Genomic DNA, 24,205 nt, shown 5'->3' with positions numbered 1-24,205 from the left:
ATTGTAATTAAGTTATATTGTTTTTAAATTATATTATTTAAGTCATGTTGTGGCTCTTTTAGAAGTTTGCTGAGGCCCCCTAGTGGGCCCCCTCTGACCCCAGAGCTACTGACTTTGGTACAGAGTTAGTTCACCCAAAAATGAAAATAATGTCATTAATTACTCACCCTCATGTCGTTCTACACCCGTAAGACCTTCGTTAATCTTCAGAACACAAATTAAGATATTTTTGTTGAAATCTGATGACTCAGTGAGGCCTCTGTAAGGAGCAATGACATTTCCTCTCTCAAGAGCCATTAATGTACTAAAAACATATTTAAATCAGTTCAATATTGTACAGTGATTCAATATTAATATTATAAAGCGACGGGAATATTTTTGGTGCACCAAAAAAACAAAATAACGACTTATTTAGTGATGGACGATTTCAAAACACTGCTTCAGGAAGCTTCGGAGCATAAATGAATCAGTGTGTCGAATCATCTGTTCGGAGCGCCAAAGTCATGTGATTTCAGCAGTTTGACACGCGATCTGAATCATGATTCGACACACTGATTCATAACGCTCTGAAGCTTAAAGGAACACTCCACTTTTTTTAAAAAAAAAAATATATATATATAGGCTCATTTTCCAACTCCTCTAGAGTTAAACAGTTGAGTTTTACCGTTTTTGAATCCATTCAGCCGATCTCCGGGTCTGGCGGTACCACTTTTAGCATAGCTTAGCATAGTTCATTGAATCTGAAGACCGTTAGCATTTCGCTCAAAAATGATCAAAGAGTTTCAATATTTTTCCTATTTAAAACTTGAGATTGGCTGAATGGATTCGAAAACGGTAAAACTCAACTGTTTAACTCTAGAGGAGTTGGAAAATGAGCCTATTTTTTAAAAAAAAGCAGAGTGTTCCTTTAATGAAGCAGTGTTTTGAATTCGGCCATCACTATATAAGTCGTTATTTTGTTTTTTTGGCGCACCAAAAATATTCTCGTCGCTTTATAATATTAATATTGAACCACTGTACTCACATGAACTGATTTAAATATATTTTTAGTACATTAATGGATCTTGAGAGAGGAAATGTCATCGCTGTCAATGCAGGCCTCACTGAGCCATCGGATTTCATCAAAAATATCTTAATTTGTGTTCTGAAGATTAATGAAGGTCTTACAGGTGTGGAACGACATGAGTGTGAGTAATAATGACATTATTTTCATTTTTGGGTGAACTAACCCTTTGAGTTAGCAGTTAAAGACAATACTCCGCCTAAAATGTCATAAAATATGCTAAACAATTATTTTTTAGGATTTATGAATAAGACTGTAGTTGTAGTTTATAGTTTAATGTGCTGATGAGGTTTTGTGTTTGTCTCGCAAAGCACTGTGGGTAGACGTCCTACGCCCAAAATGGCGGCAGGATTGAAAAGTTTGCTGCTGTTTTTGTTTTATTTTATCCTATTTGGTAGGTCTATGTCCCCTTCTGAATAAATCCCTATTTTTACCACGGTAAAGAAGGTTAGTCGTTTATTTCCGATCCCCGAACACGTGATTTGGATCGCTGGTTTGTTTAGTTTAGGTCGGTAAAGCGTTGACGTGTATGAGGCAGATGGCACTGAACTCGTGGACATCACTGCATCTAATACAGTTAAAATGAAGAGCATTTGCACATAGAGATGGAGGATGATGTAAAGAAAGTGAAAAAGGTAAGTTAACACTGTAATGTTGTGAGAGTTTACACTTGCATGATCCGCTAAGCTGAAAGTGTTGGCCTAAACAGCTGCTTTAACGCCCTCCAGCCTCTTAAAAACACTCGCATCTTATTTATTCCTCTTGGGATGTTTAGAGGAGTCTCCAGCAGTTCGCTGGGAAGTTGCTGGTGGTTTGCGTTAAGATAAACACTGAGAATCTCAGCATGCGAGTTTACTGTGATTGTCACTAAACTCTGTCATTCTGAGTTTCTTCATGGCTCTCAGATTCAGAGCCCGCTATGGACACGTACAAAAACATCTGAGATGTTATTACCTTAAATTTTCTAATCTACTAGGTTTATAAAAAATATTTGTAATCTGTAGCATAAACTCATAAACTGCACCCATAGATTTGCAGCATGCTCCTCTTGATTTCTTTAACACATATGATCATGAAATATGACTAATTTGCATTGTAATGATATATAAAATAAACAAAGCATAGATATGCCACCAAAACAAGACCCAAGTTCAACAAAAAATATTCTTAGGATCTTTATGGGGGAAAAAAACATAGATCTGAAGGCTAATATTGTATATCTAATATTAAAAAAAAAAATTGTGTGTGTCTATATATCTATATATATATATATATATATATATATATATATATATATATATATATATATATATAATTTCAGTCATGTTCTAATTTGTTACACTGTTAAAGTTTAAGTTATGTTATAATATTTGATAGTGCTTTAATTATTTGATAATATTTTATTCTATGTTGATTTTTTTATTATTATTGTTTTATTATATATACTATATTATATTTATATTTATATATATATATATATATATATATATATATAATATACATGCATACATGCACTCTAAAAAATGCTGGGTTAAAAACAACCCAAGTTGGGTTGAAAATGGACAAACCCAGCGATTGGGTTGTTTTAACCCAGCAGTTGGGTTAAATGTTTGCCCAACCTGCTAGGTAGTTTTACTTAACTCAACTATTGTTTAAAAATGACAGTATTGCTTACTTAAAATGAACCCAAAATAACTTGAAAATTAACATTTATTAATGTTTAATAAATGAACATTTTAATTTCATTTTAGATTCATTTTAAGTCAGCCATATAGTCATTTTCAAACAATAGTTGGGTTAATTAACCCAGCATTTTTTTTAGAGTGTATACAGTCATGCCTATAAAGCAATTTTGAATTTTATATATATATATATATATATATATATATATATATATATATATATATATATATATATATATATATATAAAATGAATGAATGAATGAATGAATGAATGAATGAATAAATGAATGAATGAATGAATGAATGAATGAATAAATTAGGGCTGTCAAACAATTAATCGTATACAAAATAAATACAAACACGTTCATGCATATATTTGAGAAATATTTACAAGTATATGTATTTATTTATATTTTATATAATTTATATTAAATATAAATAAAATATTTTGTACGTAGTTCTCTTAAATATATACATTAATTTGTGAATTTATATATACATATTAATTACACACAGTACTCGCACACATATTAGGCAAACTCAAACTTTTATTTTGTATGTGATTAATCGTGAACAAAATTTTCTTTATATTAAGTATATAATATTTTTATTATTGTTAACATTTGTTTTAATAAATTATTCATCCCATAATAATTAGCCTTGCTTAGTGAGCAGATTTTTCTAAAGTGAGGGAATGTCTCTACAAATCTGTTTTTCAGTTTCAGAACAAATCACAAAATTAAAGGTACAGTTTTTACAAATTTGTGGGAATTAATTGTTAAAAATGAGGAACCGTTTATAAAGTAAAAGCACAGGTTATTGGAGCTAAAAAAATCTCTCTGGCTCTAGGGGATAACAGTGTTATCTGATGTGAGGACTGGCAGGATCACAGACAGGGTTCTTATGATGTGGCTTTTCCTGTCATGTCAGCGTTGTATTGTAGTGTCGGGGTTATTCCATGCCGAGCTCAGACTTTCCTCCTCATGCGCAGGGGAGAATGGAGGGCTGGGCTCTCTAAAGATTCCAACAGGATGTGACGCCCCCTGTGTCTGCCTCTTAATCACCACTGCAGCGGACGGTTTCTTTCCCTCAGTCAGAGAGGCCACACAACACTGAATAAAGCAAATCACTACAGTCCATTTTGTAGCAAGTTGTGTGACTTTCAGAGGTTGGGATTTTAGTCCCTGATCTTATCAACTGTTGTGTTGTAGAATGTTGGTTGTCTGATTTAGCTGAGAGGATGAATTCCCCGAAGTGACCACAAGCTGGAGCCATTGAGTTATTTACTGTCAAAGTCAGTTCAAAATAAAACTATGGATGTGTGTATTAGGTCAGTTTGTTTTCATTAATAATAACCCTTTGAAAACTTACTGCAAATCCACAGTTAGAGTATTTAATAGTTCAATAGTGTAATTGAAATGTTGGTTTGTAAAGCACAGACATGAGCATTTTTACAATAAGTATTATTTTTTAATGTAAACACTGGCAAAGACACAAGTTCTGATGCAAACCGTTTTTGTAAAACCGTAAAATAGACAAAACTATCATGTTTGTATAAAACTACGATTCAAAATGCTCCCCAAGGCTGCGTTTATGTGATCAACAATACTGCATAAAATATAAAATAACTGTTTTCTATTTTAATATATTTCAAAATATAATTATTCCTGGTATGGCTTCAGTAGCCTTCACTTGTCACATGATCCTCCTCAAACATTTCTTATTATGTTGACCGTATCGAATATTTTTGTGGAAACAATGATGTAAATAATTTTTTTCAGGATTCTTTTGTATAAATAGAAAATGTTTGTAACATTATAAATGTCTTATTCTTTAACTGTCACTTTGGATCAATTTAGTCATCTTTCTAACCCAAAATATGAACGGCAGTGTATGTGTTTTTAATCCAGGTGAGCATCACCTGTGCTCCTTGTTTTCTGAAATTTCATCGGGACACAGACTCATGAAATGTTGATGTTCCTGTAGTGTCTCCTTCCTTGGCTGTTCAATAATTTAGTAAGTGAGAGAATTAGGCTTGTAACATCTATATATAACATCTAGAGTTATAAATTAGTTTTCATATTCTAGGCTGGAATTTTTTAAATTTATATAAGGGCTATTGGATATTAAAGGGGACCTATAATGCCCATTATACAAAATGTAATACAAGTCTGTGAAGTTTGAGCTCAAAATCCCCCACAGATCATTTATTATCGCTTGTCAAATTTGCCCCTATTTGGGTATGAGCAAAAACACACCGTTTTTGTGTGTGTCCCTTTAAATGCAAATGAGCTGCTGCTCCCGGCCCCTTTCCAGAAGAGGGCGGAGCTTTAACAGCTCAACAACAACAAAGCTGGAGAATCTCACGCAGCCAAAATGAGGATTGTCAGTAACGGTGTTCAGCCTTACATTGTTCAAACCGGAGTCGACACTGATGGAGAGACTCAGGAAGAAGTTACAACTTTTAGACGTTTCTGAATGGTTAGTGGATAAATTGATGTAGTTGCTGTGGAGTTGATTCAACTCATCCACTAGCATGTGCCGTCATGTTCATCTTTTGTGTTGAATTGACCCTCGTTTGTGAAGCAGTCCGGCGTAAAATGATGGCATGACAACAACACTTTACTACAACAACTCTTCCTCTTCTAAAAAAAAAAAAAGCCCAACATGGCCCCGCCCCCTTTGTTGTGTGTTCTTGGGGGCGGAGCTTATGTAAATTTGGGGGTTTGTGATGTCACTAACCTGGGAAGAAGCTTGTTGTAGTCCCTACTAGCCATTTAAAAAGTGATTTCTGTAGAAGAAAATATCTCCCTTTGCACTGAACTTTGAGCGTCGTAACTTTGCAGATGTTGTTTATGATCAAACAGCAACATTACACACTAACTAAAATTTAAAAACAGTGAAATCATAATCAAACACTCCTTTTAAATGCAGCAGGGCTCCTTTTAAATACTGTATTTGCCTTGCATATATTAAAATGCTTATAGGACAGTATTATGTATTTGTAAACAAGACATTAAAATAATCTTTATTTATTGTCAAGAGCCATATATTAAGCTATAATTTTATGAAATTCATTATAATGTGGGATTTGGCTTAACCTGTTAGTGTTTCACTTTCCCCCCCGCGGTACACACACCTTTCAAAAGAGCCCAAAACCATGCATACACTCCAAATGCTTCAAGAACAGCATCCACTTTACTTTGGGTATCCCTTTTTTAGGTGTTTTAGGCAAATTTTACAGGAATGCTAAGGGGTTAACAGAGATTTAGACTGTGGTATTATTATTAGACTCTGAATGGCGTAATTATTTTTGGCAGTTCCTCATTATTTTAATTATTTCCTATCCAGCCTAGTATTTTGCACCTGCTAGTGTGTAATATTTACACACACCTGAAGTCCATCTTTCCTCAAAGCAGTTATTTAAATTCCATTTTTGGTATCCATTTATGCCATAATTGGAGATCAGCAGGAACGACCGTTTCACGTACCTTTCTTAAACTTTGTTTTGAGTGTTTCATCACAGGAAATGGCGGTTTCTGTTCTTCCTGATTGCATGAACTATAGCATAAAGCAGAACGTGAGTGTTTTGTGTGTGGGGACGCGTGTATGTCGCGGGGTGTGGTTTCTCTTGCTGCTTTGAGGGAGTTGGCCCCGATCTCATTTGTCACAAGCCACATGCGACCTGTTTCAAGAGCAGCGTGCAACAGTAGTCGCCTGTTGCAGAAGACAGCTGTCGTACGTCGCCCGCTTCCATTGTGTCGTCGCAGTGGCCGGTCATGGAGACGGAGGTAGGGCTCGCAGAAATCTTGTTTTTCTGAAACATAATTTTAATGTGCAGTTTATCATTACAAATCCTCAGACTTTGAAAAACAGTGGTTGCTTAAACATTCGGTCCTCTTTCTGTTTTCAGCCTTAACTATTTCCAAGAGCTTAGAGACTTTTCTGTTGGATGGCAGGCTGATATTAGTGGTTGGGTTTACCACAGATTAAATGGCAGTCTTTTTCCATGAATGTTGATCTCAGTATGCTTTGCAAAGGTGTATGGTTTCATAAAAGCCCTCAAGCCCAGTGTAGTGCCGAGACGAGTTGGTTATGTTATTGTTTTTAAGTCAATAGTGCATTTGAATAGGAAGGACAGCGGGTTAATGCATATACTTCACTGATCATACTGTTTTAATGTATAAGAAACTTGAGTCGGCGTAACTGACACTTGCCTGATGTATTGGCAGGCCTGGGATGGTTTTACTAACAGTTGCCCCATCAATCCAGATTCAAAGATGTTGTCAGTGGAAATCCAGTATATAAATGTGAAGTTAGCCAAAATCATTTTGGCATAGCAAGCCACTGACCAAACTCACAAAATAATGGTCACACTGAAAAAAGCTCTTGTGTTTTTGACTTCCTCTGGTCGTGATGTGATTTCCTCTTTGTCTTTCTGCAGCCAGGTATTGTGTCTCCGTTCAAGCGAGTGTTTCTGAAAGGAGAGAAGGGGAGAGATAAGAAGGCTCTGGAGAAGTCCACTGAGCGCAGGGCCCTCCACACCTTCTCCCTCTCTCTCCCGGACCACCGGATCGACCCAGACATTCTGCTCAATGACTACATTGAGAAGGAAGTTAAGGTATTACTCGCCTTCTAATTGACCTTTTTGTGTTATGTGCTTATTATTTTGTTTGGGGGGAAAAGCTTCAAGTAAAAGTTAGGGAAAACTCCTGAAACTGATAAGATTGCAGACAGCTAGGGGGAAAAATGCAAATAGATGCTGCTTAACAAATAGTCATGAATAGGTAACATTAGGGACATCCCGATCAGGGTTGATTTTTTTTTTTTTTTTTTTTTTTTATTATCCCTAGTTAACATATCAAATTGAAAAGGTGTTTAATATCTTAACAGGAGGGAGAATACACTTCCCATATCTTTTGTTGCTGATGTCAAAGGTGATGCATCTAATCAAAAATCAAGTGCATGAAAATTAACTCAACCCTTAATATTCTTCTCTTGAATTCAAGCTCTGCATTTGACAGTGTTTGACACAACATACTACTTACCCACCTTTAAAGTGGACCTATAATGCCCCTTTTACTAGATGCAATATAAGTCTCCGGTGTCTCCAGAATGTGTCTGTGAAGTTTCAGCTCAAAATCCCCCACAGATCATTTATTAGAGCTTGTCAAATTTGCCCCTATTTGGGGGTGAGCAAAGACACGCCGTTTTTGTGTGTGTCCCTTTAAATGCAAATGAGCTGCTGCTCCCGGCCCCCTTTTTAGAAGAGGGCGGAGCTTTATCAGCTCAACAACAACAAAGCTGGAGAATCTCACGCAGCCAAAATGAGGATTGTCAGTAACGGTGTTCAGCCTTACATTGTTCAAACTGGAGTCGACACTGATGGAGAGACTCAGGAAGAAGTTACAACTTTTAGACGTTTCTGAATGGTTAGTGGATAAATTGATGTAGTTGCTGTGGAGTTGATTCAACTCATCCACTAGCATGTGCGTCATGTTAATCTGTTAATCTCGACCCTCGTTTGTGAAGCAGTCCGGCGTAAAGTGACGGCATGTCAACAACACTCTACTACAACAACTCTTCCTCTTCTTTAAAGCAGCCCAACATGGCCCCGCCCCCTTTGTTGTGTGTTCTCGGGGGCGGGGTTTATGTAAATTTTAGGGTTAGTGATGTCACTAACCCAGGAAGAAGCTTGTTGTAGTCACAACCAGCCATTTGAAAAGCGATATCTTCCTCTTAAAAGAAAATATCTCCCTTTGCATTGAACTTTGAGCATCGTAACTTTGCAGATGTTTATGCTCAAACAGCAACATTACACACTAACTAAAGTTAAAAAAGTGAAATCATAATCAAGGACCCCTTTAAGTAATTCATATCACAACTCTGGATCACATACTGCAACATTTTTTTTGAAATCTGTACCTAGTCAATATGTGGCGTCACTCAGGGTTCGGTTCTCGGCCCGCTTCCGTTTGAAGTTTATGCTTCCAGTTGGGTAGATAACGAGACGCCATGGTTTCCACTGTTATGCCACCAACACCCAAATAAATACCAACTCATGTGTTTCCTTTTTAGCTTCCATGGGTGTTATTTAGACTCTGAACCTCAGTGCAGTCTTGGTGTACCTTCTAGTTTTCTTTGTCATTATTTTTATAAATAATTGTTCTTCATATTGTTTTTCTGTATACCATGCTTTGTAAAGTGATCTTGTGTTCCAGAAAGGCTCTATATGATTATTGTTGTCATTTCTGTTGTAGTATCTGGGACAGCTGACCTCAGTTCCTGGATATCTGAATCCCTCCAGTCGCACAGAAGTTCTGCAGCTTATTGACAATGCCAGGGTAAGCTTATTTTTTAATATGTAGATCATAGTGATGTTTGGATTGTGGTTATATCCTCATCGGATAATCCGTGGGTCGGGTGGGCCAAGTAATAAAAAATAACATTTCAATGAATTGTGGCTGGGTGGATGAGCGATAAATCATTAATGTGTTGATTTTAATAAAGACCTCTCATTTCACAGTTAGGAACGTGCGTCATGCTTTTACTTTCATTTTAAACAACAACATAGTATACTGCGTATATATCTCTTCAGGGAAAACCAATAAAGGGCAGCATTTTACTTAAATATCTAACTAGTGCGAATCAAGTGTTGTGTAGGACCTGTATGATATGTAACAGGCTGTGAAGCTCTGTATATGATTAACTAATAAAGCCTATATCCAGCCTTTGCTTGGACTGAATGCATATAATTTCTTGTGTGTATAAATGTTCATTCAAAAGCAGCCTACTTCAGTGTCACATGTTACCATAACACTGAGAATTTGAATAATTGTAATGAAACGATCGGGTGCGGATATCTAAATCAGAGAAATTCATCGGTTCAGGTGGGTTGATGAATTCCCATATTGCTTCATATCTTTTGCAGAAGTCCCATCAGCTGGCAGGGCAGCTGACATCAGAACAGGATGCTGTTGTCAGTCTGTCAGCATACAATGTGAAGCTCGTGTGGCGTGATGGAGAGGACATCATTCTTCGTGTACCCATCCACGACATTGCGGCTGTGTCATACATCAGAGACGACTCACTCCACCTTGTGGTGCTAAAAACAGGTACACGGTCATGTGGTCAGCCATCGAGCATTACACAAAAACTAAAAACAACACAGAAATTATGACTGTTGTTGAGCTGCTAAGGATAACGTGTGAAAAATGAGCCTGGTTTTTCCTTATCATCGAGTTGTATGATTTGTGTTTGCAGCTCAGGAGCCTGGTGGTTCCCCGTGTCATAGTACAGAGATGTCCAAATCTCCCACTCTGAGCTCTCTGTCAGAGAGTGGGGCGGTGCTCGTGGAGGTGTGCTGTCTGCTCGTCCTGGCTGTTGACAACAAGGTTAGTTTTAGTCATTTAAAGGGCACCTGTTATACCGGCTGCTTTGCCTCACCTTGAGGCGGCATTACATTTGCAACACACACTCTAAGCAGTAGACCAATCACAACAGACTGGGCCAGATGACCAATGAGAGCAGACTGGGCTTTTCGGAAAGGCGGTTTTAAAGAGACCAGAACTAAAACAGTGTACAGTGTGAAAAAAATGTTTTTAAACTTTAAATCATGTAAACAGTGTTAATTTCGTTGACGAATAATTTTCGTCATAATTTCATTTTTTCACGGATGAAAACGAGACGATGACTAAATAAAAATGCGTTTTGAATTACTAAAACTATGACTAAAATCTACTCTAATTTTCGTCAACGAATAAAAACGAGACGAAAATGAAAGAGAGGGACGATTTGGGAAGATATCCAGTCAGGACTGCTGTCCTTTGTGGAAGATGCGCATATTTGAATTGTAATGTGCTGATCTAACCACGGGAAACGCGGCGCTGTTGCGCGCTCTACAGGCACGTGCAGCAGCACATCAGACTGCTTCGCAATTAATGAATAGCGCACATTTATGCCATGCTATTGCTTATAAGCTAATGTTGATAAATTATGACGATGTTTATATGGTAGCATGTTTTAGACGGTTGTAAGAATGCATATTTTATCTCCCTCATGAACCGCCTGCTACAGTGCAGACTGCAGACATTTCAGAATAAGAGTCATGGTGTATTTTGGGATGGTTTATAATGATTTTTTCCTGGTCATTGTTATTTTGTTTACACAATAAACTGTAGTTTAATTTGTATTCAATTCATAGTAAACTACTGTGTCTTCTGTCACAGGAAGGAAAGACTAAGAACATTATTTGACACAATCAATATGTTTTACAAGTATAAGGCTTAACAAAACCTAAAACCAAAGAAATCTTCATTACTTGAAGTAAACTTTAACTAAAATATAAAAAATAAATATAATAAAAAAATGTAAAGTCTAAGATTTAGCTTAACCTGAGGTATTAAAATAAACATAAATAAAAACATATAGACATTTAAAAGCAAATACTAAAATACATAAACAAAAAAATTACTAAAACTTTTAACCAAAATTACAATGAAAACAGAAAAACTAAAAATCAAATCTAATAAAACTTTTAAACAAAAACTACAATGGTACCTCAATGATAAGTGTGCTGAAAAGTACTGAAAAGTACTGAATTTTGTTATTTTGTGTCTTTGCACTTGAACGGTCAAAAAACTAAATCAAAATTTGCTGTCAAAATTAACACTGCATGTAAATGCATTCTAGCAGACCACAAAAATAAAATTATGAACTTTTAAATGATGGTAATATGTGCACTTTAAAAGGACCTTATTTTGTCTGTGAGAACTAAGTGCTTAAAGGGATATTTCACCCAAAAATTAAAATTCTGTCATCATTTACTCACCCTTATTCCAAACATGTATGAGTTACTTTCTTCTGCTGAACACAAAAGAAGATATTTTGAAGAATGTTGGGAACCAAACAGTTGATGGCAGCCATTGACTTTGATAGTATAAAAAAACAACTATGGAAGTCAGTGGGGCCCATCAGCTGTTTCTTCAAAATATCTTCTTTTCTACTTGAGGGTTAGTAAATGATGACAGAATTTTTATTTGTGGATGTACTATGCCTTTAACATCTGGCTCAACTTGCTTTGATAAACTATACAGAATTAGTTTTTGGTTAAACCAGGGGTGTCAAACTCATTTTAGGTTGAGGGATGGATGGGAAAAAAGTAAACCTTTTTTAAACCTTAGTACACTGACAATTAGCCAAATTAAGATGAATAAAACTAGAAAAACACTGCTCTGTGAAAACTGCCTTTTTAAAGTGAAAAGATTTTATTACATTTTAATTAAATGTAAATATTTTTTAGAAGGAATGCCCTGATTATGATTTTTTTTTTTACAAGCAAAATGGCTGATTCCGATACCAGTTGCCGAATTTCTTTTTTTTTTTAAAGCACGCTTCTTTGTTGTTTATTTGCTCTATAACAGGCCAAACTGGCCTTAAACACAAAATATCTGTAGCCAGCCGTTTAAAATTAAAGGCAACCACTGCATTTTAATCATGATGCAAACAAAGATGTGTAGCATGAGCAGTTACTTTTTATTTAAATTAAATTGAATTATTTAAAGCAAAAACAGAATGGTCTGACTTTTGTTTAAGCATTTATTATTTAGCATAATTATGTTAGAAGACACCTGCACAAAACAAAAAAATCAGATGGACTGAATGAAAATGCAAATTGACTCTCTGACAGTAGGTGGCGCTTATGGAACAGCAGCAATATAACGTTTCCTTGTTTCCTGCTGTACACAAAGCATAAACACTTCTTTATACAGAGTGAAGAGGACAAGAACATGCCACAGAAACTATTCTGAAGACAGTTCCCTTTCAGAGATGCATTAAAATAAACCCCTACCTCCATTTCATTATTTAAATTTTTCTTCCTATTTTTCGCGAACAATGAGATTTCTGTGCCCGGTACAGTTTTGCTCTGCTGTAGCGTCTGTGGTCTCCTCTTTGTGGCCATCCTCAGCGTGTCCCGTCTCTGGCCTCTTAACGTCCTGTTTACAGACTTCATAATATTCCAGCACAAATTTTGCAGTTTGTGTGCAACTCCGGAATAGAGATCAGCCAAAATAAAAGTTAAAACCATTCTGATTTATGGCCAGTCGACCAGTGCATCATTTTCTATTACCGTTCAAATCATCGCCCGGGCCAGATTGGACATTGTCTTGGGCCATACGTTTGACATCCCTTGGTTAAACAGTAACTTTTGAGGTCGTTTATTGCAAAAATTGGTTGTTAGCAATATGTTAAATAAAAACCGTGTTCTGATGATCATGTGTTTGTTGGTTTTGCAGGCTGCAGCAGAGGAGCTCTGTCTTCTACTCAGTCAAGTCTTCCAGATCGTCTACACGGAGTCTACCATTGACTTCCTGGACAGGGCCATCTTTGATGGAGCCACGACACCCACCAGGCACCTCTCGATCTACAGTGGTGAGTGAGCAACAGCTTCATAATTTTGGGATTTCCCAGTAAATTTGTTCTTGCCCAAAACCACAGACCATAGTCAGTTTCACATCACTATTATTTCATCTGGGCCGTATTTATGCTTCCCGAAGCTTAGTCTGTTAAATATTGACCTTGTAGCAGAATGAAATATTTCTATATTTATACTTTCCTATGTTTTGTCCAATAAAAGAGGACTCCTCGAGCAAAGTAGACGTCAAAGAAGTGTTTGAGACGGAGGCAAGCACATTGTGAGTATTGCTTCAGCTGTTCTCTGCAGTAATGTGGTACGTTTTCTGTTGACTTGCGCAGTCATGTTTTTGTCCAATCTCAGTTCGTTCCAGAGTTCTATAGAGGCGGGACACTCCTCTAGCCCCTCCCCCTCCTCCACTCCGGCCTCACCACAAACCAAAACAGCCAGTGAGAGTGAACTGAGCACAACAGCTGCTGAACTGCTGCAAGACTACATGACCACAGTGAGTGTGTAAAAATACACCCGAGTGTTAGTTTCTCTTTCTTCTGAGTCTCTAATTAGTTTTCGCATATTAAATGTCCCCGTCATTAATTTCAATTGATTATGTTTCCCTGTCATCCTCCGTAATAGTTGAGGACGAAGCTGTCGTCTCAGGAGATCCAGCAGTTTGCCACGCTGTTACATGAGTACAGAAACGGAGCCTCCATCCATGAGTTCTGTATCAACCTGCGTCAGCTTTATGGAGACAGCAGGAAGTTCCTCCTCCTTGGTTAGTTACATGCTGGGGTGTCTTTTAGGCCCTGTTTCCACATGGTATTAAGATGCATTTTGGTCGATCGGATCAAGTAGATGAGGGAGACACATTCCTGTTTACACCTGGTGTTTTAATCCATCTCTTTTGTCCACTTTCAACAACTTCTATCCTGATTTCTTCAAGGGGAGGGTCTATGGGAGGGTAAATGTAAGGTTTTTTATAGATGTTTTGATCTAATGGATAAAAATAATAAGCCCTCACAAATTACATATGAATGCGCCCGGAGATGATGGAAACACACAGAGAGCATCAGCTTTTGTTTCTGCTCTGACCGCCACAAGACCATCTGAACACTGTGTGTGTTAGAAATCAGGAATGGTGAGAGAACACTGTGCTTAATGCGTTTTTCATCTTCAAACCAAACTTGGGTTTTCAGACGACAAAGTTTAGATCCCGTGTGGCTAGCACGTGCTTACCTTATGCGTTAGGTCAGTAGGAGGAGAATAGGCGGTCTATACACATTTGACCACATGAATGTTTCCACTATGAAAGCAGTCCAGTTGAATGTGTTTTCAACTACCTCTGGAAGTGGTCGAAAGTGGCTCAAAACCTTTTAGACCTCGTTGATCCGATTGACCCAAATGCATCTTGATACCAGGTGGAAACAGGGCCTTAGTGTCTTTTATTTGTTTTCAGTGGAGTACATGATGTTTGACTGACTTTATATGCAAAGCAATTAAAAATCTTTTTCCTTAATTGAAATGAAATCTGAAATAAAATATGAATGTTAAATGAAAACTTAAATTAAAATTTTAAGTGTTGCTTTAATTACAATTTTAAGTGTTTAATTAAAGTTGAAAAATACATATAAATGAATGCTTAATAGAAATATCTAAAAACAAAAATTAGAAAAGCACATAAAAATTACTAACACATTCAAATTAAAATAACTGAAAATATGAAATTAAAAGCTACTTCAAAATAATACATTAATAAATCCTATAATCAAACTGAATTAAAGGTGCTAAAGAGGATGTTTTGTTTTATACATTTTTGCAATATTTCTTGAAACTGTCTTTACTAACTGATAAAAGACTATTTATTAGGTGCACTGAAAGGAATAATATTAATATACATCATCTGTGCACGAGGTAGGGCCTTAAAAACATCAGCCAATCGTTTACACGATCATCGCGTAAACGATTGGCCCTCTGGCTTGTCAGTCACTGCCGTGACGTTCCTTGTGAGAGACGAGCGCGGCTGCGCACTCCAGTAACTTTCCACACTCCACAGGCGCCGCATGCAATGTTTTTGTCAGGAGACAGGAGTAACAACTGCAGATTATGAGTTACCTGCGGTGAGTCCGACATAATGAATCCACGAACACGACACAGCGAATGCCGGTGGTAAACACTCGTGTTCCAATACTCGTGCACGAGTTTTGGGAGGCGTTCCCTCGAAATGAGCTGTGAAGGAGGGGGGTTGTTCTTAGGCATGCGCTCATTTCAAAAACTAACTAACAGTCTTTGGTTTCTCAGTCGACGAAAAGATCCTCTTTAGCACCCTTAAATCTATAGTAGTATATACATAATCCTAAAATAACTAGGGCTGTCCCCAACTAAAGATTTTTCTTGTCAACTTTTAGTCGCTCATTTGAGCCATTAGTCGACTAATCGCAGGTTAATATTAATTTAATTAAATATATACTGAGGATAATACTAAACCATAATGAGAGTTTAATAGATACAGGCGTAATATAGGCTATTCTGCGCTCCAGCACACGCATAAGACTTGCCACAAAAGTGATGATTAGCGTGTCAGGAAAAAATGGCAAGGAGACATTTTAAGTATTTATTTTAATAAACTAGTGTTTTCTGAGTCAGTATCTGCTGCAAAGATGAAGTTGATGATGCTGACTCGCCATCTCCACAGTATAGTGAACGTGCCTATAGAGAGAAATGCACCTTTCATATGGATTACATAATCAGAGAATATTTCTTCACAATTGGAATTGGTTCAAGCTTTCTATAGATATATTTCTCATGTTCGAGAGGCAAGTATACCCTGAGTTTCGGTTATTTTATGTGACACGCTCCAGTTCAGGGAGACCGAGACAGCAGAAAGCGCGTCCTGTTTGTTTTCTTTATTTTACAAAGGCACAATGTTTTCTTGTTATTGTGAGTTTACACATATAAAAGTAGACCCGTTACAGTTTCAAATGATGTATGACTTATCTGAATGATCAAAAATAAAATACTTAAAATTAGTATTTTAAGTTGTTTTCCACTGTTATCAGGAACAAAGGCCGGTGATCACGCCGGCGCCTCAATGTCATGCAGTAAACGCGCTATACTTAAGCTTCCACACTCTACACAAACACTTGGATATGTGCCTAATAATAGCGCACATTTATCTAGGTTAACGTTAGAGCGAGCGGCCATGTAAAGTGATAAGCCATATTTGAGGTCGGTGGATGAAAGGCGAATGTTTGGATTTCCTGCCCAACATACTGTAATTAAAACAAGGACCCGCTGTTAATGATAAGTGTACAAGTGTTGCTTTGGCAATTAGTTCGTTTAAAATTGAAAGCTAAGTTGAAAAATACAAATAAATGACTGCTAAATATATATATAATTTTTTTTTTTTTTTAAATGACAAAGAGCAAAAAATTACTTAAATTTCCAAATTAAAATAACTGAAATTAGAAGCTAATTCAAAGTAATACAATAATCAAACTGAATAAATACTATATTAGTATATACATAATCCTAAAACTAACACTAGTTAAAAACGCTTCCACATAACTGTATTGATGACTAGCTTTTTGCTATTTAAAATGAAATCAAAATGTCATTTCATATTATTCATTTTTTTTTTCTCCAAGATTCACTTATTACAATATATTTAAATGTCATTTTTTTTAAATAACTAAATTTGTGACTGTCACAATTTCGATTTTCCACCCTCACAAATATTTTTTTGCTACTGTATCTTTAAGACTTAAATGTGTGTTAGATTTACAGGTGCTGCTCATGTAATTAGAATATAATCAAAAAGTTGATTTATTTCACTAATTTCATTCAAAAAGTGAAACTTGTATATTATATTCATTCATTACACACAGACTGATATATTTCAAATGTTCATTTCTTTTCATTTTGATTATTATAACTGACAACTAAGGAAAATCCCAAATTCAGTATCACAGAAAATTAGAGTATTGTGAAATATTGAAGACACCTGGTGCCACACTCTAATCAGCTAATGAACTCAAAACACCTGCAAAGGCCTTTAAATGGTCTCTCAGTCTAGTTCTGTAGGCTACACAATCATGGGGAAGACTGTTGACTTTACAGTTGTCCAAAAGGCGACCATTGACACCTTGCACAAGGAGGGCAAGACACAAAAGGTCATTGCAAAAGAAGCTGGCTGTTCAGAGCTCTGTGTCCAAGCACATTAATAGAGAGGCGAAGGGAAGGAAAAGATGTGGTAGAAAAAAGTATACAAGCAATAGGGATAACTGCACCCTGGAGAGGATTGTGAAACAAAACCCATTCAAAAATGTGGGGGAGATTCACAAAGAGTGGACTGCAGCTAGAGTCAGAGCTTCAAGAACCACTACGCACAGATGTATGCAAGACATGGGTTTCAGCTGTCGCATTCCTTGTGTCAAGCCACTCTTGAACAACAGACAGCTTTAGCCTGGGCTAAAGACAAAAAGGACTGGACTGCTGCTGAGTGGTCCAAAGTTATGTTCTCTGATGAAAGTAAATTTTGCATTTCCTTTGGAAATCAGGGTCCCAGAGTCTGGAGGAAGAGAGGAGAGGCACACAATCCACATTGCTTGAGGTCCAGTGTAAAGTTTCCAAGTCAGTGATGGTTTGGGAAGCCATGTCATCTGCTGGTGTTGGTCCACTGTGTTTTCTGAGGTCCAAGGTCAATGCAGCCGTATACCAGGAAGTTTTAGAGCACTTCATGCTTCCTGCTGCTGACCAACTTTATGGAGATGCAGATTTCATTTTCCAACAGGACTTGGCACCTGCACACAGTGCCAAAGCTACCAGTACCTGGTTTAAGGACCATGGTATCCCTGTTCTTAATTGACCAGCAAACTCGCCTGACCTTAACCCCATAGAAAATCTATGGGGTATTGTGAAGAGGAAGATGCGATTATGCCAGACCCAACAATGCAGAAGAGCTGAAGGCCACTATCAGAGCAACCTGGGCTCTCATAACACCTGAGCAGTGCCACAGACTGATCGACTCCATGCCACGCCGCATTGCTGCAGGAATTCAGGCAAAAGGAGCCCCAACTAAGTACTGAGTGCTGTACATGCTCATACTTTTCATGTTCATACTTTTCAGTTGGCCAAGATTTCTAAAAATCCTTTCTTTGTATTGGTCTTAAGTAATCTCTAATTTTCTGAGATACTGAATGTGGGATTTTCCTTAGTTGTCAGTTATAATCAAGATTAAAAGAAATAAACATTTGAAATATATCAGTCTGTGTGTAATGAATGAATATAACATACAAGTTTCACTTTTTGAATGGAATTAGTGAAATAAATCAACTTTTTGATGATATTTTAATTATATGACCAGCACCTGTATATATAAAATGAGTAACAACCAATAGTTTGTGAGTTTGCGGTCATGTTCAGTTTTGTTGCCCCTACTTCATGCTTCAATAACAGCCTCGTTCAGGTTCAGATGATCCGTGCTGATAATTTGCATCACAAATTAAAGTCTGACTGTCATAGTCAGGTATTTACTTCCCAAAAAACAAACCGCTGCTTGTACAGTTCTGAAACTTACAGAATGTTTAAATGCACTCATCCAGCCTCACATTTGTTCTTGCGCACCACACCAGTGTTGTTGAATCTCTTCATTTGTCAAATCCTGTTTTGTCCACTCCAGGACTGCGGCCTTTCATTCCGGAGAAGGACAGCCAGCACTTTGAGAACTTTTTGGAGACCATCGGCGTGAAGGACGGCCGCGGCATCATAACGGACAGCTTCGGTCGTTACAAGCGCACGACGAGCTCCGCGTCAGACTCCACCACCAACGGAAACGGCGCCGCAGGCGGTTCGGACGAGGGAACGGCAACCTCTGAGGGCGACGAGTGGGACCGTATGATTTCAGACATAAGCAATGACATTGAAGCGTTAGGAAGCAGTATGGACCAGGACGGCGTGTCGTCTTGATGTCACGGCACTCGGTCAGTGTGCTTTAGCCAATCACCACTTGAGATAATCACGCGGGCCCTCGGTCCGTATTGCTGTCCATCAAATCTGACAATGCTGGATACTGTATGGATACCACTTCCTGGCGATCAGTCTTATTTTTATATGTTGTGCCATATTAACACAACTTTAACACGATTGTGATTTTCAAGACCTGTGATAGAAAGATCGTTTATTGCTGTGGACAGCAGTTTCGTTCCTCTGGGATGTTTATTGGCAGTATCTGCTACCACTAATGAGAAACCTTGTTGCTGGTGGATGTTGCTCGTTCACACTGATCTGAGAGCGGTTTGCTAGTGTGTCCTTTAATAGTAAGGCGACTCCCGATCAGTGTGAAGGGGTTGAATCTACCTGGAGTGTGGAGCATTGCCTAGTGGCCTTCCTAAACCGTGTTCTGGATTGCCTTATGCGTGTCGTAACCTGATGGAAGTGAAGTGCAGTATATTTCCTCCTGCACTGAAGTGTGCTCATCAAAACTTGACCTTTTTACACCTTTATATTATCTGGTCGATGTTTGTGTTACACTTGTCTTTCCTCTAACATATATTTTTCACTTCTTTATATTTTGTTTCAGCCAGGATTGGTTATAATAACCCAGTTATTATCATGTGGGTTTCTTCAGGTAGGAAATGTAGCACTATATATTTTTGGTTTTGATTGAAAACCTCTGAAAATTTGGTTGTTAGACAAAGTCAGTTTTCTGGCTGATTGCAATATTCAGTACACTGCATTGCATTCGTGTCTCGTCATTCGTTGTATCCTCCTCAGTTTTCGGTAATCTAACATTGTGCCTTGCAGAATCACTGATTGTATCATCCAACAGGGATGTAAGTAATATTCTGTAATCTGTACAGAACTTGACTGAAGTATGAATTTATTAAAAAGTGCAGCACTTACATCCTCAGTTATTGCTTTACGTCTCATCTGAGCCCTATGCTTTGCATAACATTTTACGTTTTTTCTAGGGCTTTTTTTTTTTTTAACCAACATACTGTGAATTCACAATTAGGCTTCTTTTCATGTTTTAAAAAATTCAGAAAGGTGGTTTCACTGATTTTAAACTTCAAATCACTGATTTGTTATTGTGAACTGTTGCTTTAAATGGCTTCACTTTGCTTCAAAAAGTACTTTTTAAAAAAAAAAATCCTATTTGGTTTTTAATATGGAGTAGGAAATTTCCACTAAATCAACAGTTTCGACTGCTGGTGGCTGTGTAACATTGTTGCCAGCAGGGGGCACTCCACCTGCAGTAGAAATCCAGAGTGCCCATCATTAGCCTTCTGCTAAATGAATCATTTGCTCAGTGTGAGTTATATTCATGGCCATAGCCAGCTGAGGTCCAGACCTGTTTTTGCGAGGTTTATATCATTAAGGTTGTGAAATAATTGCCTAATATAGTATTAAAGGATTAGTTCACTTTCAAAAAAAAATTATGATAATTTACTCACCCCCCATGTCATCCAAGATGTGGATGAAATGAAGGTTTTTGATGAAAACATTCCAGGATTTTTCTCCTTATAGTGGATTTCAATGGTCTCCAAACAGTTGAAGGTCCAAATTACAGTTTCAGTGCAGCTTCAAAGAGCTTTAAATGATACCAGACAAGGAATAAGGGTCTTATCTAGAGAAACCATCTGTAAAAGCTGTAATTTTGACCTTCAACCGTTTGGAGACCATTGAAGACCATTATAAGGAGAATAATCCTGGAATGTTTTCATCAAAAACCTTCATTTCTTTTCGACTGAAGAAAGAAAGACATGAACATCTTGGATGACATGGAGGTGAGTAAATTATCAGGAAATTTTTTTGAAAGTGAACTAATCCTTTAACTCTACTTAAATGCTGATACAGGACCAATATAGCTGACCTTCTCACCTGAGCTGTCACCGCTCAAAATATTTGGGATGACCAATCAAATAAAAGTAGGCGGTCTTCATGTTCACAGAAGTGCGAATTTCATTGTGACGCTGCTTCAGTTAATGGTCCTAAAGTGCGAGGTAAGATGTAAGTAGCTAAACTAATAATTTCATGTTTGACAGCTGTTTATGATATGAAAAGTTAAACAACCGAAAAAGTAATGAGGAATGCAAACTAAAAAACTTTTGTCTAATTTCGGCATTTTGAATCAAATTGGCAGGCCTATATAATTTACGTGATTCATGTAATGTAATAAATTCGTAGCGATCAAGAAATAAGAAATTAATGAAGCCGTTTTCATCATATTAGGCTTAGATTAATAATGAATGAGCACATATTGTAAGGTGACCATAATATGTGACCCTGGACCACAAAACCAGTCATAAGGGTCAGTGTTTTGAAACTGAGAATAAATGAGCTTTCCATTGATGTATAGTTTGTTAGGGTAGGACATTTGGCCGAGATATGACTATTTGAAAATCTGAAATCTGAGGGTGCAAAAAAATATTATTTTTTTTTGTTGAGAAAATGGCCTTTAAAGTTGTCCAAATGAAGTCCTTAACAATGCATATCCACTCACAAAAAGAATTTTTTTCATATTTATGGTAGAAAATTTACAAAATATCTTCATGGAACATGATCTTAATGTCATAATGATTTTTGGCATAAAAGAAAAAACAATTAACGTTACACTTACAACAAATACATTTGCAGAATACACTTTCTACTTACAAGAAGAACAAATGTAAGAAAACATTAGAAGTTAAAAAAAGTTGTAATTTCTGTATACATATACACAATTATAACAATTATGTTAAAATAGTTTTATATCATATTTTTTTTTTTGTAAAGTAAAATTGTTATAATATTGTTTTGAACTGCTTGTTATTTACAATAGTTACTATTATCTATTTTCATTGTGTGCTTTTTTCAGGTGTGATGAATTGTATTAAAAACCAAAAATCCTAATAATAAAACTAAATTATAATATTTATTAATGTTAATAATAATATAGGGAACCCACAACAATAAAAACATATATTCAAAATGTCCCCGTTATTTAATTAATAGATTAATATATGTTTTATGATATTTTGACCACTCAAATCGGAAATGTCAGTTTCCATTTCAGAAATCTGGTCACCTCAACATAGATTTTAATAAACTTCGTTAAATTACTGAAGGCTACCAAGAACACTATAACTAAGAAAATGATTCATAAAATAAATATCAGTTGACCCGTGCAGACAAAAATGAAACGACTTTGACTGATTCAAAGCTCAGTTTTAGGAGAAGAAGAAGAGATACAGGGTGAGATAAACAGACTGAGAGAAAAAGAAAGCGTGATAATGATGAGGAGAGAGCAGGTACTGACAAATAATCTACTGATAGGGTTTTAAAGTTAGTTATCCTTTTTTTTGGCCTTCAAATGTCTTAAAATGCTCATATTTAGATCAGAGAAATCAGAAGTTTCTTGGGCCCTTAACTACCTTATAAAACACCGCCTACAGAACTGGTTATATCTTATCTTATGCAGATAGATAGATAGATAGATAGATAGATAGATAGATAGCTTAACAGATACTCAAATTTCAAACTAATGACAAATGAAAACCTTGACAAAAATAGACATTTAACAAGAATCCCTAACATAGGCATAAGCCTGCTCAATTTATCCAAGCGTGTCGCTATCACGCAATGATAAGGAGGATTAAACGTATCCCAGAGTGCAACAGTGTACACCCTCTCTCTCTCTCATTAGGGGACGTTACCTTTGAAACAAGAGGCCATTGCCCTGGAATGACTTTTTTGCGGTTACCTGGTGGGTTAAATTTGGATAGGCTAAACCTGTACTATAAATCTGCCTTTTTAATTCTTTTGCGCTAGAGTCAGTGCCATAAAAGCGAGAACTGTGTCCTCAAAGACACAGACTGGCATTATCACATGGCTCCGGATCAAGCTTTGGCACCCGGACATGAGAATCATATTATTGTTCCTCCCATCTCTCAGTGGTGGTCCTTAAAATGACTGCGGCAAAAGTTTATTCGAGCAGAAAATGTGAGCTGTTACGCCTCTTGAAGACCAACTGTTTTTACATAACTGCTCACACAGCACATACTCGTAATTCCACAGCGCATGCATCCGTAAGACCCTCATTCCTCACTGTAGCCGAAATGAGCTGCTGTAGGGCCACACAAAGGGTGTCGAAGGTCAGGACGCTGATCCCGAGCTAACGAGCTGGGAGCATAGGTCATTACAAGAGATAATAGCGCAGAGAGACTCGATCTCTCATTTGAGCTCACATTGTTTGGTGAACGGTGGCAGAGAATGTCTCCAAAATGGCAGGTGTCTTGTTGGCCTACTTTTTCAGCGGTCTTGTTTACGGAAATATTTTTCCCATAGGAATTTTTAAAAAGTCATTGATAAACATTTAGACGCCATGAAGCAAAACAAACAGCTGCGAGGTGAGTCACAACTTTTGGATTTGAAGCAAAAAAGTATTTGAAAATCAGACAAAAAGACAAAGGTACAAGACTGTGTACTTAACAGCTTTAGTGAAGGAAAGAACTACAATCCCATGAAACACTGTGAATGATATAATCAAATTAAAAATATAAAACAATTTTTTTTAATTTAAAGTGATTATTTCACTAGTAAAATCATATATATATATATATATATATATATATATATATATATATATATATATATAATGTCTATATAATGTATATGTGTATATATATATATATATATGTATATGTGTATATATATATATATATGTATATATGTATGTATGTATGTATGTATATGTATATATGTATATAAGTTGTTTGAGAGTGTAGGGAATCTGACTCTGTTTCACAGTGCTTTATGGGAGTAGATGGGCACTAAAGGGTTTGTGATTTCTCTGCAGAATTATGGGTAATGCAGATTTTCAACAGGAATTTCACTGTTGAACATGATTATTTAAAAAATAAGTTGAAATAGCACGGGTAAATGGCTTTAAAAAAAATCATATACCATCGATTCACAACCTTGTAGCCAGTGTTGGGGGTAACTTGAGTTACATAATCAATTACTTTTTCAAGTAACACATTACTTTTAAATCTACAACAAAATATCTGAGT

At 36.7% G+C, this 24,205-nt stretch overlaps 1 protein-coding gene across 2 annotated transcripts; it reads left to right on the top strand.

Annotated features, from left to right (window-relative positions):
* Positions 1 to 1,393: 1,393 nt before the first annotated feature.
* On the top strand, positions 1,394 to 20,071 carry ccm2 (CCM2 scaffold protein). 2 transcript variants are annotated; one of them, XM_067383498.1, is made up of 10 exons: positions 1,394 to 1,698; positions 7,191 to 7,367; positions 9,007 to 9,090; positions 9,678 to 9,861; positions 10,010 to 10,140; positions 13,042 to 13,177; positions 13,383 to 13,440; positions 13,524 to 13,665; positions 13,794 to 13,932; positions 18,835 to 20,071. In XM_067383498.1, exons 1-10 carry the CDS (start codon positions 1,669 to 1,671, stop codon positions 19,119 to 19,121), a joined length of 1,368 nt encoding a protein of 455 aa, XP_067239599.1. In that variant the 5' UTR covers positions 1,394 to 1,668; the 3' UTR covers positions 19,122 to 20,071. The 2 variants fall into 2 exon arrangements, with proteins under 2 accessions (XP_067239599.1, XP_067239600.1); XM_067383499.1 differs by lacking the exon at positions 1,394 to 1,698 and adding an exon at positions 6,312 to 6,537.
* Positions 20,072 to 24,205: the final 4,134 nt, after the last annotated feature.

This window comes from Chanodichthys erythropterus, chromosome 4 (genome assembly GCF_024489055.1).
Source record: "Chanodichthys erythropterus isolate Z2021 chromosome 4, ASM2448905v1, whole genome shotgun sequence".
Taxonomy (NCBI): Eukaryota; Metazoa; Chordata; class Actinopteri; order Cypriniformes; family Xenocyprididae; genus Chanodichthys; species Chanodichthys erythropterus.
This window is presented reverse-complemented; position numbering and strand designations above follow the sequence as displayed.

What these genes read in the sequence shown, in the direction of transcription:
- ccm2 (XM_067383498.1), top strand. Translation starts at nt 1,669, where the DNA reads ATGGAGGATGATGTAAAGAAAGTGAAAAAG. An exon ending in ATGTAAAGAAAGTGAAAAAG is followed by an intron (nt 1,699 to 7,190) that starts GTAAGTTAACAC and finishes GTCTTTCTGCAG; the next exon opens with CCAGGTATTGTGTCTCCGTT. An exon ending in TCCTGGCTGTTGACAACAAG is followed by an intron (nt 10,141 to 13,041) that starts GTTAGTTTTAGT and finishes TTGGTTTTGCAG; the next exon opens with GCTGCAGCAGAGGAGCTCTG.